Genomic DNA, 17,490 nt, shown 5'->3' with positions numbered 1-17,490 from the left:
AAGGCTGGCATCAGCTGAGACCTTAGGGCAAGGAAAGAGATTCCATGATTGTCATCTTGAAATTGCTTATGGTTTTAGGGGTGCCACACCACAGTTCACTGGATGTTGAATAAGATGGGTTCTAGGATCAATTGGGATTGTTTCTGTTGTACCATCCTCCCTGATGCATAGCAACTTCCCTGCCTGGAGTCCTTGACTTCATCTCTGGGTTGGCAGTAGAGTTCTCCAGACCTATGTATTTTGGCGGCTCCAATCTGCCTGCTCTGGTAATCAGGTCTGAGGCAGCTCAAGAGTTCATGGATACCATGATGGCCATAGGCCATAACAGGTCATCCTGAGCACAACATGGATCAGTGATCACATACCACATCTGGCGTTCTTGACAGATCAGTGACTGTGATTTGAAACTGGGAGAACTCTTGGTGTCTCTGTTGTCATGATTCTGATTATCATAGGTTTCACAAGTGCATTTCAGGGAGGCTGGACCCATTAGATAGCTCTATCTCTGGTGACTGATGGATCCACTTGGGTTTCACAGGGATCGGGCTGTTCTTGCTGGTCTGCTGCACAGTCCACTTAAAACTTTGGTCACCATTTGGAAAAAAGAGGACTGTTGAAGATGAGGATCAGGTTACATCTATGGGATTTCTCTCCTTTTGTGGATCCCATCACTCCCCATGGTCACAGAAGAATTAAGGGAGATAAAATGAGAGAAGAGTATGTAGAGTGGCACTAGCTTTTTACAGGAAATGAACTTAACCAAAAATGAGTTACAGATGCTATGAAATAAGGTGGATGAAGCACCAATATTTCTCCAACCTTATTGCAACTGTTCATAGGCATCTTGCAGCCCTGTTTCAGATAATATGTGTCTTTTTGAATAAGAGGAAGCTTGGAGAACAATAGTATGGAACAATTTTCTGCCAGAAAAAAATCATTCACATCCACTCACGATTGGATGCTGGCCTTGTTGCAGGACCAGGAGAGATACCTGGGGAGGATCTTGCCCAATTATATGGGAACAGCCTAAACCTGTTGGGCCTAAGGAAATGGACAGGGCCTGGATGGTGTTGTGTGCGTAGATTCCAGCAGTAGTGAGGAGATTGTTCCTTTACCATTAAAGGAGACCTGGGAGTGTCCTCTCCTCAAGCATCACTGGACCACAGTATACTGGAAAACGTTTGTTCAGTATTTAACTTCCCTTTTGGGGGAAAGGTGGTTGAGAAGGTGTTTGTGTGACAGCTGTGGGTGAACTTTGGATGAAATATATTATATGTGTCCACTTTATGGAACATCTTCCCAACTCATTAAGTGAGGTTTGTTCCACCTCTGCCTGTTGATTTTGTAGAAGGACTCCAGAAGACTGATGAGATTGAAGTAGCTCCATTGTTAATGATATAGTAATGCTAATGTTAATATAATAGTAATAATAATGTTTTATATATTGTTTTCTATTCTTGTACATCACCAAGTGTGAAATGGATGGAATACACATATACATTTGACAAATAAATAAGAATAGGTGACTTTCATTTTGAATGTTCTACTAAGTGCCAAGACGAAGTGATAGAGGATTATTAGATTGTCCATCATAGAGTTATTGCTTGGAAGAGTATTATACAAGAATTGCTGCATTTGGTCACAGAAATTTGCAGTCTAACTCCATCCATTTTTACCTTTGTGATTAGACTGAATTCCTTTTATGCTCTCCCTTGATCTGGTTATATAAGGCAGCTGAGTTTGTTTTCATTCCTTTTATCTTTTTGTGTGTGCATTCCCATTCTGTCTGCTTTCTGTTAGCTAAATTGCCTTTATCATAATTTTAAATTAAGTTCTCTAAAAAGCTGTTGCTGTGGTTGATTTTGGCATCTAGGATTAGGTCAGTAGCTCTAAATCTCATTTATATACTTAATGCAAGCAAAGAATTGATGTCTTGGGAATTCTGGTTGCTGGATTTCTTATTATCAAGCCCTTACAAGATATTGAGATATAAAACAAAATGCTTCTATTTTCTTCTGAATCCCTCCGTATTTTGGTAGTTTTAAATAAATAAATATTTATGCAGGCATCCTTTTCATTCATAAAAATGGAAATTGTTCTCAGCGGCTGCAGTGGGCAGGCTAGTATTCTTGTACGCACATACTTTTGATGTATTGGCTCATAAAATCTTAACATTTGGCTTGTGCGGCTGAGTTGATGACTGAATACAGAATGATAAGGAAGCATGAACAATTTTGCAAGGTAAAAAGGCAGCAGACTTCCTAAAGGGCCCTTAAGCTAGTTCCTAACAGCCTAGAATCAGCACAGTGGTTGTAATCAGGCTTGTAGGTAAAGGAGCAATGTTCTACATAAATCTTTTGGGCATAATATGTAAATTGAAAGACTGGAGCTCTAAAACACTTACCTGATTTTTGTAATATTTTCATGACCCTAGCCAGTCCAAATAATATACATCATTGCCTGTTTTTAAAAAAATTAGAATTAAACCAAAATAGTAGTTTTATCTGGCTGGAGGGTAAGAAGCCTGGCGGCTTTGACAGATGATTTACATCTGAAATATTCTTTCTCATTTCTGGTGAACTGATGCATTTTGATCCAGGGAATACTTGCATTTCCTGTGGATATTTTGCTTTGCCTTCTCAAAAAAAGGTGAGTTATGGTGCTAATAGTCTAAAAGTATTACCCCAAGTTTTCTTTGTTAAAGTTAGTTGAGACTCTTCAGGTATGTGTTAAAACTTTTCCCTACAAAAATCAGATTGTCTGGTTGCTTTCTCCTCCTATTTTGCTACATGCTGTGGCATAAAGATTTATTTATTATTTATTTGTTTATTTATTTATTATTTTGGTTTGTCAAGCATGTATGAGAAAAGAAGTATAAGTATGAATATAACATATAAACATATAAATATAAGCAGGTATACGTATATACATAAGAAATGAGTACAAATAGATGGGAACAGTAGGACAGGTTATGCACGCTCCCTTACAGACCTCTTAGGAATGGGGTGAGGTTCACGGTAGTCAGTTTAAGGTTAAAGTTTTTTGGGGGTGAGGATGTAACAACAGGTAGTGCATGGATGGCACTAATCGACACTATCCGATGGAGGTAACATAAACCTTGTAGCAAAATTAATTGTTTTAATGGTCTAAAATGGAAATTACAAGACATACCTTGTAGTTCTGACTTTCTACATTAAGGCTACAAGGTTTAGTTTGTAACTTGTTACTTGCTAGGCTGCTTTTTAATTTTTAAAGCAGATTTATTCATAAAGTTCTTCCAACATTCAAAAAACTAATCCGTCAAGTAGACAGACACAAGCAATTTTCTCTCCAATTCTATTATGAGCCAGGTGAAATAGTTATATTTTCTGGGCGGTCTTTATGATGTGTAAAATGTGTAAAAAAAATAGTCAACCAGTAAGACTTCTCTTACTCAATGGAAAATTATGGGAATACTTCCTTCAATACTTCCTTCATGAGTTATGAGATGGAATCATCGCATCCAACACATTATTATTATAGCCACATCCCCACATTGTCTGGAGTCATTTTTGTAGGAAGTGTAATTTCTATTGTTCAAAAGATAATTGTTGAATAAATTTTAAACAAATAAACATCTTAACAAAATACTAGTAAAATATTTCACAAGATAAAGCTTTAAGCAGGAGGGAAAAAAAATTGCCATTTGGCAAAATGTGTCCCTCATTGTTGACCTTCAGTCGCAAGTAATACACATACACATACAAAATTAAATATTAAAATCATGTGATAACTTGATGATTTCCTAGTAAATGCTTAGTAGATTGTATATTTCATTAGGAAGTAGATTTGATTAATACTATGATAACTTCATCTGTTTTGAGGCAGCTACATTGGAATTCAACATGTCTTTATTTGTACTAGTTCAGTGTTCAAGATCAAACAAAATCAAGTTGGTTTAAGAAGTAAATTCAATGTATCTGCCCATGTACTATATAAAAAATTGTACTGATCAGAATAGTTTCTATTTGTCTAAGTTCTCAACTTCAGTTGTGCTTTGGTTCAAGGGGAGCTCTTTGTAAATATATATATATATATATATATATATATATATATATATATATATATATATATATATATATATATATATATATATATATATATATATATATATATATATATATATATATATATATATATATATATATATATATATATATATATATATATATATATATATATATATATATATATATATATATATATATATATATATATATATATATATATATATATATATATATATATATATACTTGGTATCCTTTAGTACAAATCTAATATTTCCTGTCTTTAACAGCTACATTATTTTTCCACATGCAGCTCATATGAATTTAAAAGGATTGGCATTGACAGATATTATTTTGGTCCATCTGTATATGAAGAGTATGGGCGATTTTGCAGTGATAAATTCAGTCTATATGACAGCATTTGATTTGTGTCCTCCAGCGAGGTAGGTTCATACTACTGCTGCCTTATATTTATGGTACACTGGAATATACTTCATTGCTACTAATGCTTTATTTATGACTTTTCTTCAGACTTGGTTTCTCTGTGTTTGGATTGGGCTTCCTTTCACCTCTTTGTATGTCTCTCTTCAAAGACACAATCTTTTATTCTCTATTGTAGCAGCTGCATCAGGAGTGCATGTGAATCTCTGATTTTTTTTTAAAAAAAACACCTTTTGATACTGAACCTAATTTGTATTCCGTTATCCAAGATTCATCATATAGGCTTTTTAATGCAGTATCTTGCTTCATAATGAGTCAATGCTTTTCACGATTGAATTATGTAACCCAAACCTACTTTACTGAAGTATAATTCTGAAATAATTATCAGTTAGCTAGCTAACTAGTATGATATAATAGTAATGTGTTTTAAAAAATTTGGACAAAATGGTCTATCATCCCCTTATTAATTACAGCTTATAGACTTATTTATTGCCCCGTAGTGTTTTACAGCACTCTCTGGATAGATTTACAATGTCAGCATACTGCTCCCAATAATCTGAATCCTCATTTTATTGACATTGGAAGGATGGAATGCTGAGTCAATCTTGAGCCCCGTCAGGATCGAATTCCAGGCTGTGGGCAGAGTTAGCCTGCAATACTGTATTGTGTTCCTGCTTCTTTTCCATTCTAACTTGGCAAAAGCTCCATTATTTTTGTCCCATCAAATGCAGTAAGCAGGGTTAAGAGTAAAGCAACTTAGAAGATACTGACATGACTTGCATCAGACACAGAATCTTCTAAATTAATAAAGTAGGCATTTTCAATTACAGGAGAGAAGATAAGATGTGCAGATTGAAAATTAAGAGCAGTATAGAAAGCTAATTCTCAGTGAAAGACTATAGTTTTAAATAATGACATTATCACAGGGACAGCTAAGTCCATCTTGGAAACCATCTTGTTCTCTGTCAAGATTGCTATCTCTGAAAGCACTTGAACTGCAAGATGGGTGGCATATAAATTCAAATAAATAAATTCTCTTCTTTGTGCTTCACTAATTTTGTTAAAATTAAAAGGTTTCCTTTTTTTAATTGACTACTCTTATAACCTGCCATTATCAGATAATTCCGCTGTGGTAGGGACATTTCATTAACAAATTGAACAAACCCATTCATGTGTATCCTTCTTGATCTTCAGTAAACAAACAAGGATGCTAAAGAAATGTGTACTCTTAAAGAATGAATGGGAAGTGTGGCGCTTTCTTTTCAACGTCAACTACTTTAATGTTATCTCACTTTCTGTGATTAAGGAAAAACTGAATATGAAAAACATCATATGAGAAAAGCTCTTCCCCTGCAGTTTTTAATGCAATATTACTAACAAATAGCTTTTACACACCTTTTACTTTTGCTGAACAGCAAGTACCCCAAACAGTGTTCTTTTTAAATGTATGATTTACTTTATGGAGTTATACCCCACAATTGTGTTTATGCAAATACACGTTTTTTCAACTTAAAAAACAGAATAGAAAACATATTGAAAATAATGCCATTAAAGCAGCAAATGAATTAATTAAGATCACTACAATAATATTGGTATATTCCTTAGAATAAAGTTATTTCTACTTTTTCTAGAGCAGTTTTAACACAATGCTTTTATTGGGTTAATTCTGGATTTACAAATTGGTGTTCAAATCCCTAAAGATTCCAGAATTTTCATCAGGAAAGATGCTTAAAAACTAGGGTACCCCGGAGAGGGAGGTGTTAGTATTTTAAACTGTGTCTGTGGTAACAACAGTCTTAGGATGTGGGAGTTGTTTCTGGCCACTATGAGCTAGCTTTAGTTTATATTTTTCATTCCTACCAGGATCTATAATTTAAATCCTAGCCTAATTTTTCCTCTCCACTTTTTCTTCTTTTTATCTTGTGACTGAAGAGCTCATAAATTCAAATGTTGCACCCTATTTTGTAGAGCTAGAAAATAGTGCTATCTCCTTATGAGTGTGCCCCCCCCCTTCATGGCCAATATATGGTTTAAAAATACTTTTAGGCATACTGTTCTACTGAACTTGCCATCTTGAATTTTAAGAGGGAATTCAGCACAGCAGTGTTCTTATTCCTCTTAATTTAAAATCATCTTTAAATATATTTCATTCCTGCCTTTTTAATAAGCATTTTAATATATAAAGCTAATGAAATAAGGACTGTACAATTAAAATATTTTAATGCTACATAAAATCTTTTTTAAGAAGGAATCTCTTTGGGATGTTTTTTTTTCCAGATGAGGGCTTTATTACTTATTCCATTTAGTAAGATATATTTTTCTTTATTTAGTAATAGCTTTTCAAGTAATTGGATCTTTGTGAAACTCATTGCATTGTAGATTTCTTTGAGATAAATAGCGTGTTTCTTATTAATATCATGCCTCATCCTTTACCGAAAAGCTGTAGGTTATCCTAATATACAATTGATTGAGAAGAAGCCAGAAAAATGTGAATTTAAGTTTTACGTCACTATTTATAGAGCCTGAACCTATAGAAAGTATACATTTCAATATAATCTGCTGGACCTGCTCTTGTACTATGAAAGAACAGTTGAGAAAGACTTTTTAGGATCCTCATTTTGCCCTTTATAAAATATTAATAGTAATAATAATAACAGAATAATAGAGTTTGAAGGGACCTTGAAGGTCTTCTAATTCAACCCCATGCTCAAGGAAGTTGGACTAGAAGATCCTATACCATTTCAGACAAATTGTTGTCCAATCTCTTCTTTAAAACCTTCAGTGTTGGAGCATTTACAACTTCTGGAACCGAGTCGTTCCACTGATTAATTGTTCTCACTGTCAAAATTTCTCCTTAGTTCTCGATTACTTCTCTTCTTGACTGGTTTCCATCCATTGCTTCTTGTCCTGTCTTCAGATGCTTTGGAAAATAGATTAACCCCCTCTTCTTTGTGGCTACCCCTCAAATATTGGAACACTACTATCATATCACCCCTAGTCCTTCTTTTTCACTGTTTTCTTCTTTTACTATTTCTCCTATATTATAAAGGAAACAAGACAGGGAAAAACATTCCGTTGGTGGAGTTTAGCAAGGCCTTTTCTAGCTATGAAATAAAGACATGTAAAAAAGCATTGCACACTGAAAAGGATTCTGGAAATAATAATGGGAAACACTAGGCTCATATTCAATAAATAAGGTCCAGAGTTACATGGACCAATATTCCTACTTGGATATTTTATAGGCATATTTTGACAAATTCCATATTGTTTGGGTGCATCTTTGTGCTTCGTGAAAACTACTCTAGTGAATTAGAGAACACTCAGGAAAACCAGGGAAGGCTGAGGGCTGCAGAGGAAGAAGAAATTAACAGATATCGTGATCCTCACCCAGTAAGGAACTTAGTTTGACTCTCACTTTCCTCAACGAATGGAAGGAATAAATCTGCATTTCATCTTTTGTGATTTTTTGCTACACAAAAGTACTTGAGTGTAAAATGAAGTTAATGGTTGAATCAGTCAGGGTTGGGCAACATTTGATAACTTCCAAGGCTACTATCCTTATCTGTGATTTGCTGCTGTCTCCTAGCTCTGCTTCTTATTGTCCCTGCCTATTAATTTGTTTTCCCTTCAGCTATTAATAGTACCAAAAGCAAAGCAAGGATACAAAGTTCTCCATTTGCTGTTCTTTCTCTCAGTGATAGCGGAGATTACTCCGAAGAGAAACTGGGGAAGTAGCAAGGACCAAGTGAGATTCTTGACTGTGATCTCAAGAATTCTTGCTCATTCTCATCCTCCATCTCTTCCCTGTTGGTATAAATGTTAGGGATATTAAGAGTACAGCAACCAGAACTCAGGGACAGTTTAATGTCTTTCAAATACTGCCAGTATTTATTTATTTTTGTTATTTCAGGGTTTGTGTTGAAGCTCCATTGACGGAAGACCTGCTCTTTCAGATGGACTGCCTTGTCCAAAAGGATGATAAGATGATCTCTGATGTGTCTTGTTCCCAGAAACAGGTGATGCATGTGCAGAGTATTTCTCATTGGGCTCCTGCCAATATTGGTCCTTACAGTCAGTGCATACAGGTAAGACATCTTCATTGATGAAATATTTTCCCATTCAGGAAGTTACTTGAATGTGCATATTGTACATATTGCGCCACCCATTTTAAACTTCAGTTAATATTGGCTCTTTGCATTACTTTCCTTTGAAGACAATCTAAACTTCATAGCTTAAAGTAGAGCAAGTTGGAAGGAGGAATTTGATAAGTCATTATCAAATTCATTATTATGAATTTGATTATATTACAATAGTAATACAAATTGTCTTAATATTCAAAAAAAGAAAATATATAAATGCCTGAGTTTATAAAAAAAATGGAAAAGCAAGAAAAAGATATTGTAGTATGGAGTAGATTATGAAATATAATGCCTGTTTTATGAATGTAACAGGCATTATATTTCATAATCTACTCCATACTACGATATCTTTTTGTGAAAATAATTATTCTGGTTTTTAAATTTGCATTCTTAGAAATAGGGCTAAACTGTGTTGTTCCCTCAATTTTTCTTCCTTCTTTTACATTATATTTTTTATTTTAAAATTCATGATTCTTATATGCTGTTTTTATAACACTGAAGACTTTATGGCACTTCTATATGGCGCTTATAAAGTAAATAATTTGTGTCTTAGGTTATATTCTAGGCTAAGACAGTAATAATTATCATTATCAGATATATGCATTATATTAAGTAGGAACAGATAAGTAATCCTGGAGAGAAAGAGAGAGTTTGTGTGGAAGGTGGTATTATATGTTAGCTATTGGCCCCAAAAGCTATTTGCTATTATTTACCAGAATAAATAATATGAGTATTTGCCAGTTTAAGATTATGCAGCCTGTCATAAATACTGTGAATATTGTCAGTAAGTTTCATATAACTTGAACTTGCAATAAATTCATTTCTAATTTTGCTATCTTGGTTTTTTTTTTTTTCATTTTATTTTTGGATATTGCCAATAATGATTTGGGGTGGGGGGAGGGTGTACAGAGGGGAGAGTAAAGATGTTTTGGCTGGAGTATAATGAAGTTGACTTCAAACTGTATATGGAGCATGGACAGTTTTTAAAGGCAACCAAGCAGAAAATACCTTTCTTTAGCAGACATTGTACTTGCATATTATTCTTAGATCAAAATTGAATTCTGACACTAAAATAGCAGGGAGAATTCATAAACGCTGCAATTTAAAATGTACAAAAAATTGCTTTCTGACTCCCAGAGGAAACAGTATATGAATCTAATTCATATACTGTAGAATGAAAGATGCCGTCTTTTCAAACCACAGGTGCATTCATTCCAGAGTTTTATTGAATATTATACAACACATTGTGTAAGACAAGAAAAATTGGGGTTTTTTAAGAATAAATGTTCCATATTACTTGTTGAAACACTTTGTTTGCACATACCTTTCTTTCCACAGACAATGTGTATATCCTTATATCACTCAATAAAACTTAAGCATGTCTGTAATATATTGATAGCTTAAAATATAGCCATGGCTATAATTATAATCTAGATCAACATCTAAAAATTTAATCATTTTTGGTATGAAGTTTAGGAAGAATGTTTCTGAAAAAATCTTTATTACTATACGTTTAATAGAAATCTGTGCTCAATAAAACTTTAGCCTCTCAACAGAACATTAATGTCTGTTATTCCTCCTCTAGATTTCGAGGCAGTGAAATTAATCTCTTTCATATGTAATTTTTTCTCCTGTAAATAATAACTTGAAGTTATTTATTCAGGATAAAGATGTGTCTTAAAAAATAGTCTCGATACGGTGAAAATCAAATTTGGTGTGGTATTTCTGTTTCTTTTTTTATACAAGTGTGCAGACAGGAGAGAGTTAAAACAGATGTTAAAACAGCTGCTAAAATCCTACATTTTAAAATCTAAAATTATTACATAAGGATGAAATCTGGACACTTTAGTACTTTGCTGGGATGAAACAAGCAATCCCCACCAACAATTTGATTTGACACCATGTTTCTCTATCAGCTGCTAACAATAGGTTCTGTGGTTCATGCTTCATAATTTACCAGACCACAGGTGAGCCTGAGTGTGGTAAGGTGCTCTTTCAAATGTTGGCAATAGGTATAGGGGTTTCAGGGCATGAAATGGAACCTAATTATGGGGTTTTCATTTAATTTATTTATTTATTTATTATTAGCGTTTATATACCGCCCCCTCTCCCGAAAGGGACTCGGGGCGGTGTACAGTCCGTATTAAAATACAACAGATTAAAACGTAGAAATAACTATATAAATACATGTATAAGAGGAGGGTAAAATATGCCAAACTGTACAGCTAATAAATAAATCAATACAAAAGTTTAAAATATCAAGTTAAATTTAAAACAATATCCCTCTAAAAACCAGTAAGAATGTGTATGCCAGGAGGTAGACGTTAAAATTATGCCAAACCAGCCAGTCGGAACAGGTGTGTCTTCAGTTTCTGTCGGAAGGAGCGGAGGTCAGTAGTGGTTCTAATATCAGGGGGGAGGTCATTCCAGAGGGTTGGGCCCATCACAGAGAAGGCCCTACTCCTTGGTGTCGCCCGTTGGCATTGACTCGTGGACGGCCCCAGGAGAAGGCCCTCCCTGTGAGAGCGGATTGGCCGCAGGGATGTATGTGGGAGGATGCGATCCTGCAGGTAACTAGGCCCTGTGCCATGGAGCGCTTTAAAGATGGTGATCAGAACCTTGAAACGCACCCGAAAGACCACAGGTAGCCATTGCAGCTCGCGCAGGAGAGGTGTTACGTGGGAGTACCTAGTACTCCCCATGACTACCCGCGTGGCTGCGTTCTGGACTAGCTGCAGTCTTCGGGCGCGTCCCAAGGGAAGCCCCATGTAGAGAGCATTACAGTAGTCCAGGCGAGACGTCACCAGTGCATGAGTGACTGTGCGTAGGGCATCACGGTCCAGAAGGGGGCGCAATTGGCGCACCAGGCGAACCTGGTGGAACGCCCCCCTTGCCACGGCTGCCACATGATCATCCATTGACAGCCGGGCGTCTAGGAGGACGCCCAAATTGCGCGCCCGTTCCACAGGGGGCAATTGTTCGCCCCCTATGGCCAGTGATGGAATCAACTGGCTGAACCGAGGCGCCGGTAGCCACAGCCACTCAGTCTTGGAGGGGTTGAGTTTGAGTCTGTTGTCCCCCATCCAGACCCCGACGGCTTCCAAACACCGGGACATCACTTCGACAGCCTCGTTGGGGTGGCTTGGGGTTGAGATGTACAACTGAGTATCATCAGCGTACAGATGGTACTCAACCCCAAAACCACGGATGATCTCACCCAGCGGCTTCACGTATGCGTTGAACAGAAGGGGCGAGAGGACCAACCCCTGCGGCACCCCACAAGAGAGTGGCCTCGGGGTTGACCTCTGCCCCCCAGTCAACACATATTGCATCCGGCCGGAGAGGTAGGAGCCGAACCACCGTAAAACGGTGCCTCCGACTCCCATCCCCTCCAGCCGGCGCAGTAGGATACCATGGTCGATGGTATCAAAAGCCGCCGAGAGGTCTAATAGGACCAGGATAGAGGAGCAACCTCTATCTCTGGCCCTCCAGAGATCATCCACCAACGCGACCAAGGCTGTCTCGGTGCTGTGCCCGGGTCGGAAGCCGGACTGGCGTGGGTCTAGATATACGGATTCGTCGAGGTGACGTGGAAATTGCTGCGCCACCACATTCTCAACAACCTTCGCTAAAAAGGGGAGGTTGGAGACTGGACGATAATTAGCTAGCTCCGTTGGGTCAAGTGAAGGCCTCTTGAGCAGGGGCCTCACCACCGCCTCTTTCAAGGCAGTCGGTAAGGAACCCTCGCTCAATGAGGCGTTCACCAGGCCCAGAAGCCAGCCTCGCGTCACCTCCCAGGATGCCAGTACCAACCAGGAGGGGCATGGGTCCATTGAACATGTGGTGGGTCGCAGCCGTCCACGCAACCCGTCTAAATCCTCGTGGGCAACAGAGTCAAACTCCTCCCAGAGTGGGCTCACAAGACTCACTGATGTCGGCTCGTCCGGTCCACTGAGGGGGGCCCATCCGCTCCGGATCTGAGCGACTTTGTCTTGCAGATATTCCCCAAACTCCTCTGCTCTTCCCTGCAAGGGTGCCTCCCGCGTCTCCTGCGACAGGAGAGAGCGGGTCACCCTAAACAGGGCGGCAGGGCGGTTATCCGCAGACGCAATGAGAGCGGCACAATGTCTACGTTTGGCCGCTCTCAATGCCACAAGGTAGGTCCGTAAATAGGCTCTTACCTGTGTTCGGTCAGATTTGGAGCGTGAGGACCTCCACCTGCTCTCTAGACGTCTCCTATGGCGCTTCATCACCCTAAGCTCCTCGGTATACCAGGGAGCCCGGGTGGGTCGTTGCCGTAGGAGAGTTTGCAGAGGCGCAACCCGGTCCAAGGCCCCCGCCGTCGCCCTATTCCAGGCGTCGACTAGGTCCTCCGACCGAGCGCGGGTCAGGGCTACAGGTAAAGGCCCAAGCTCCGTCTGGAACCTGTCCGGTTCCATCAAGTGCTTGGGGCGGTACCAGCTTGAACAAACTGGCTCCGCCTCCTCGCGGTGGAGGGTAGCGCCAGGGAAGTCCAGCCGGAGACATGAGTGATCTGACCATGACAGGGGCGTAATCTCTAAATCCCCTATTCCCAGATCACTCGTCCACTGCTCAGATACAAAGATAAGGTCCAGTGTGTGGCCGCCTTCGTGTGTGGGGCCCTGAATTAGTTGGGTCAGGCCCATGGCTGTCATGGAAGCCATGAACTCCCGAGCCACCTCAGACGCTGCTCCCATCGACGGCAGGTTGAAATCCCCCATAACCAGAAGTTTGGGTATCTCAACCGCCGTCTCCGAGACCAGCTCGAGGAGCTCGGGCAGGGCCGCTGACGTATAGCGAGGAGCCAAGTATACAATCAGCAGACCCCACTGCCTCCCTGGGCCCCATTTCATACCCAGCGACTCACACCCGGGTATCTGAGGAACAGTGAACTCCCTCGGCTCCAGACAATCCCGTATAACTACCGCCACCCCACCACCCTTACCCAGGGCCCGAGGCTGATGGAATGCACGGAAACCCGGTGGGCACATTTCCGTTATCCCTGCAAGGTCCAGCTCCCCCTCCGAGATCAGCTCGTTAATGAAGGGGGCCTTGTTGGTCACGGACCTTGCATTGCAGAGCATCAGCCTCAGGCCCTGGCTCTGTAGTTCCCGACCATCTAGGCTGCGGGGGTTGGTACAAACGACCGGGCGTAGCCAGCAGCCACGGTCTCCCAACTGACCTTGCGATCTTTTCTTGTCCTCGCATCCCCCCCTCCCCGCGACCGTTGTAATAAAACAACCCTCTACTGGAATAACTTGTTCCCTCTCCCCCCTCACCCCGCTCACTTCCTTCATAGACTCACCTGTTCGTCTGGCGTTGGCTTCCCTCCTGGCCTGGTTATCCCCCCTCCCTTTCCTAGAACCCCCTAAAAACATAATAAAACATTTTGATAAAAAGCCCCTCAGCTTCCTTTTCTTAATTTCTCTGTACTGATGGTTATTGGGTCATTTAAGGGCCCATACACATTAATTGGGAATTACTGCTTACCCAAGCAGAACATGTAAATTGCATTGCAAATTTTCACCACTTACATACTAGTGTGAAGGTATTTAAAAGATAATTTGAATGAGATTTTTAGTTAACTCTATGCAGAATGTTTACCTCCAACACAATCTTACATCCATTTGCAATAATTCTGCCTAAGGTGCTGAAGCCAAAAAACTAACAAGCGGCCACAAGGTTTAATTTCGTGTATATGCTATTTACAGGTTAATTAGGACATTTAGCTTCTTTCTTAATCCCACAAAATTAATCCCATAAAAATTAGCAATCTCGGAGGAGTCAGTTGTCAACTTGTGACAGAATCCCTTTGCCATAATCTATTAAAATGCTGCTTTTATCTTGTCTTGCCTGTGTCATATTTTATGGATTTTTTCATAAACACTGCCTATACTTCATAAATGTCTCAATTTTCTAGTCTATTAACATTACTTCAAAAGCAATTGATAAAAGAGTAGGGCATGCATGAAATAATACACCAATAATGTGAAGTGCTGGAGGCAAGAACAGTGGGTAGTATCTGCACAGCTTGTGATCTGAAACAATGAAAGGATGTTTTATCTACTACAATAAAGAAACAAATGATATTCTTGATAGTGGGAGAAAAAGATTACAAGTAATTGGGCTTATGAAAAATTGGCTACTTGGGAAACAGCATATTTTAGAATAAGAGAAAGCAAATATCACTGTGTATGTGTGTGATGTTTTTAACCTGTTTCATTTGGTGTAGATGAATTGTAGTAATTTTCATGTTATACATATCCAGATTTTCATTCAAGTACATATGACAGACTCACCTGTAAACATCTCTAGATGAACAAGAATACTATTTCTACCCACATATAAATATATGGCCAACCATATTTAATACATTGCTTTGGTCTTGGATATTAATCTATTACAGTTCTTGCCTGAACTCTATTTGGTGGAGAAACTGAGTTATCATGAGATACAAGAAGCTTTCATATCTATACCTGCAATTTTTTATCTTTTTAATGCCTGGCAAAAGTTTGTGCTTGATGTCTATCACAATTTGTGGGTGGAATTGTTTTTTTCCTCTTGTTTATCTATAATTTTATTTAAAAATTAATTAGGAAGAAAAAATGAATACCAGTTAATATAAAGAAAGAAATTAAAAGCTAAAAGTACAAGAAAGAAAGAAAATAATAGAAAAATAGAAAAGATACAAAGATGTGGCTTCTGATCTTTTTTATAGGAGTTCTAAGCACAAATTCATCTCTTACTCTATGGTTATAATACAATACAATGCAATGCAATGCAATGCAATGCAATGCAATACAATAATAGAGTTGGAAGGGACCTTGGAGGTCTTCTAGTCCAACCCCCTGCCTAGGCAGGAAACCCTATATCATTTCAGACAAATGGCTATCCAACATCTTCTTAAAGACTTCCAGTGTTGGGGCATTCACAACTTCTGGAGGCAAGCTGTTCCACTGATTAATTGTTCTAACTGTCAGGAAATTTCTCCTCAGTTCTAAGTTATAACATGACTCTCTTTTTCTGTCTATCCTATCTAATCATAAAAACCATAAATCATATTTTTTTTACCATAAGGGGTTACCAGTCAGTAATTAATGTAGATATTAATAAAAGAAAAGTTTGGGCAATGAAATATCTGCAAGGAAACAACCAAGCTCAGAGAGCACCAAGGAGGCGTAATATAGACACTGTATTTTCTCTAATCAAAGAAATGAATTTGGCCATTTTAGTAAGTTCCATCATCTCACCAACCATTCTTCCATCGTGAGTAATGCCCTATCTGTCCATCATTGTCTGTACAATAATCTTGCTGCAGTTATCATATACAAAAACAAAATTCCATGACTTTTTCCCAACTGCTTCTCAATCCCCAAACCTCTGGTCTCAATTGTATATTAATCTTTAAAATCCTCTCAATCAGTGTATGTATATAAATACAAAATGTTCTAGCTTTTTTTACAATAGCAAGTCTGTTTTTGTAAAGTTGTGTCTATGAAATGCCTGCCAAGTAAACCAAGTTTTGAATAAAGGTTATGTGTCTGAAAAGCTGAGATTTACAGGAGCATATAATGTAAATCTGACTTGAGGAATGGCCAAAAGAATTATAACACATAATTATATAATAAATCTGTACTTACTATGTAACACTAGGGGAGTTGTGTGTTTTGGGAGATCTATCCTTGAATTAGAATTTTTTGAAACTAAATTAGAGAAACAAATAATTTTATTATTTTTATTACAGGAGTTGCAGGCTGCTGCTGGGGTGTGCGGGAAGGCCAGCAGGGGCTGTGAGTGGGTGTGAAGTACATGAGTGCAGGTGGGCGAAAGGGTGCTGAACGCAGGTGCACAGTAAGGTAGGGAGTGTTGTTTTGGAGTAGGAGATCCCTAGGACTTTTGGAGCTTCTTGGAAGAAAAAGTGGTGGGAGCGACTTATGGAAGTGACTTGGGAGTTCCCTTCTGGCTTCCCCATTGACTTTACTTATGGGAGGTTGGCAGGGATTCAATTCAATTCAATTTATTTGTGCTTCTAGACCGCCCCCTCTCCCAGAAGGGACTCAGGGCGGTGTACAGGGAATATTGCAAATAGTGATTGCGTGGGGCTGCTGAAACATTTGTGACTTTTCAAGCCAGTCATATGTCCACCTTGTTTCGTGCAATTATAATTTTGAATGTTCACTGAATGAGTGGTCATACCTTGAGGGCTATCTGTACTCTCTCAGCATGCTGGGAATTCAGAGATTTGAAATCCAGGTAGAATTTTTGGTTGCCATGATTTATTCCAACTTCAACAGCAAAATGGAGACAGAACACTATATTTGATACTGAGCTTTTTTAAAAAAACAATTGCGGACATAATGGGTATACATCTGTTAGAAACTGATATTTGATTATTATTCATTTATATGCCATCAATCCAATATCACCTCTTAGATAGACCTTTTCCATTATGGTCTGTCCCCAGCTTCTCCCTTTCCACCTTCCAACAGCATATCCATCACTATTGTGGGTGATTGTTCTCTTTTCTTCTTTCCCAGAGTATGGACTTCTTAAGAGATCAGATCAGGAAACAAACTTCACAGAAGAGTAAAACTATATCTTGGCTATAATAATAGAATCTTCCAAGTCTGATTGTGCGGTATAGTCTCCTCCTCCTTATAATTCAGAGAATCAAGGAGGTGCTTGTCTGAGTAACTTGTGAATATTATCTCAGTTCTCAAGCCATAAAAAATTATTTACCCCCTTTTACTACATAATACCATAGTTCTTGTATATTTACTTAAGGCCATTCTCCTTAGTTGTTTCAGCTGGGTCTTATATAATGAGTATAAGTTCAGCCTGA

The 17,490-nt window shown here is 38.6% G+C and overlaps 1 protein-coding gene across 1 annotated transcript in view; it reads left to right on the top strand.

Moving 5' to 3' along the window:
* DPH6 (diphthamine biosynthesis 6) overlaps positions 1–17,490 on the top strand; it is a 232,551-nt gene that overhangs the window by 96,547 nt on the left and 118,514 nt on the right. Inside the window, exons 11-12 of the mRNA XM_081939901.1 lie at positions 4,361–4,490; positions 8,399–8,573. Coding sequence (XP_081796027.1) covers positions 4,361–4,490; positions 8,399–8,573 — 305 coding nt within the window. The remainder of the gene's footprint in view (positions 1–4,360; positions 4,491–8,398; positions 8,574–17,490) is intronic.

This window comes from Natrix helvetica (assembly GCF_964273705.1).
Source record: "Natrix helvetica genome assembly, chromosome: 1".
Classification (NCBI taxonomy): Eukaryota; Metazoa; Chordata; class Lepidosauria; order Squamata; family Natricidae; genus Natrix; species Natrix helvetica.
The sequence above is the reverse complement of the archived record's forward strand: the minus strand, read 5'-3'. Positions and strand labels throughout refer to the sequence as shown.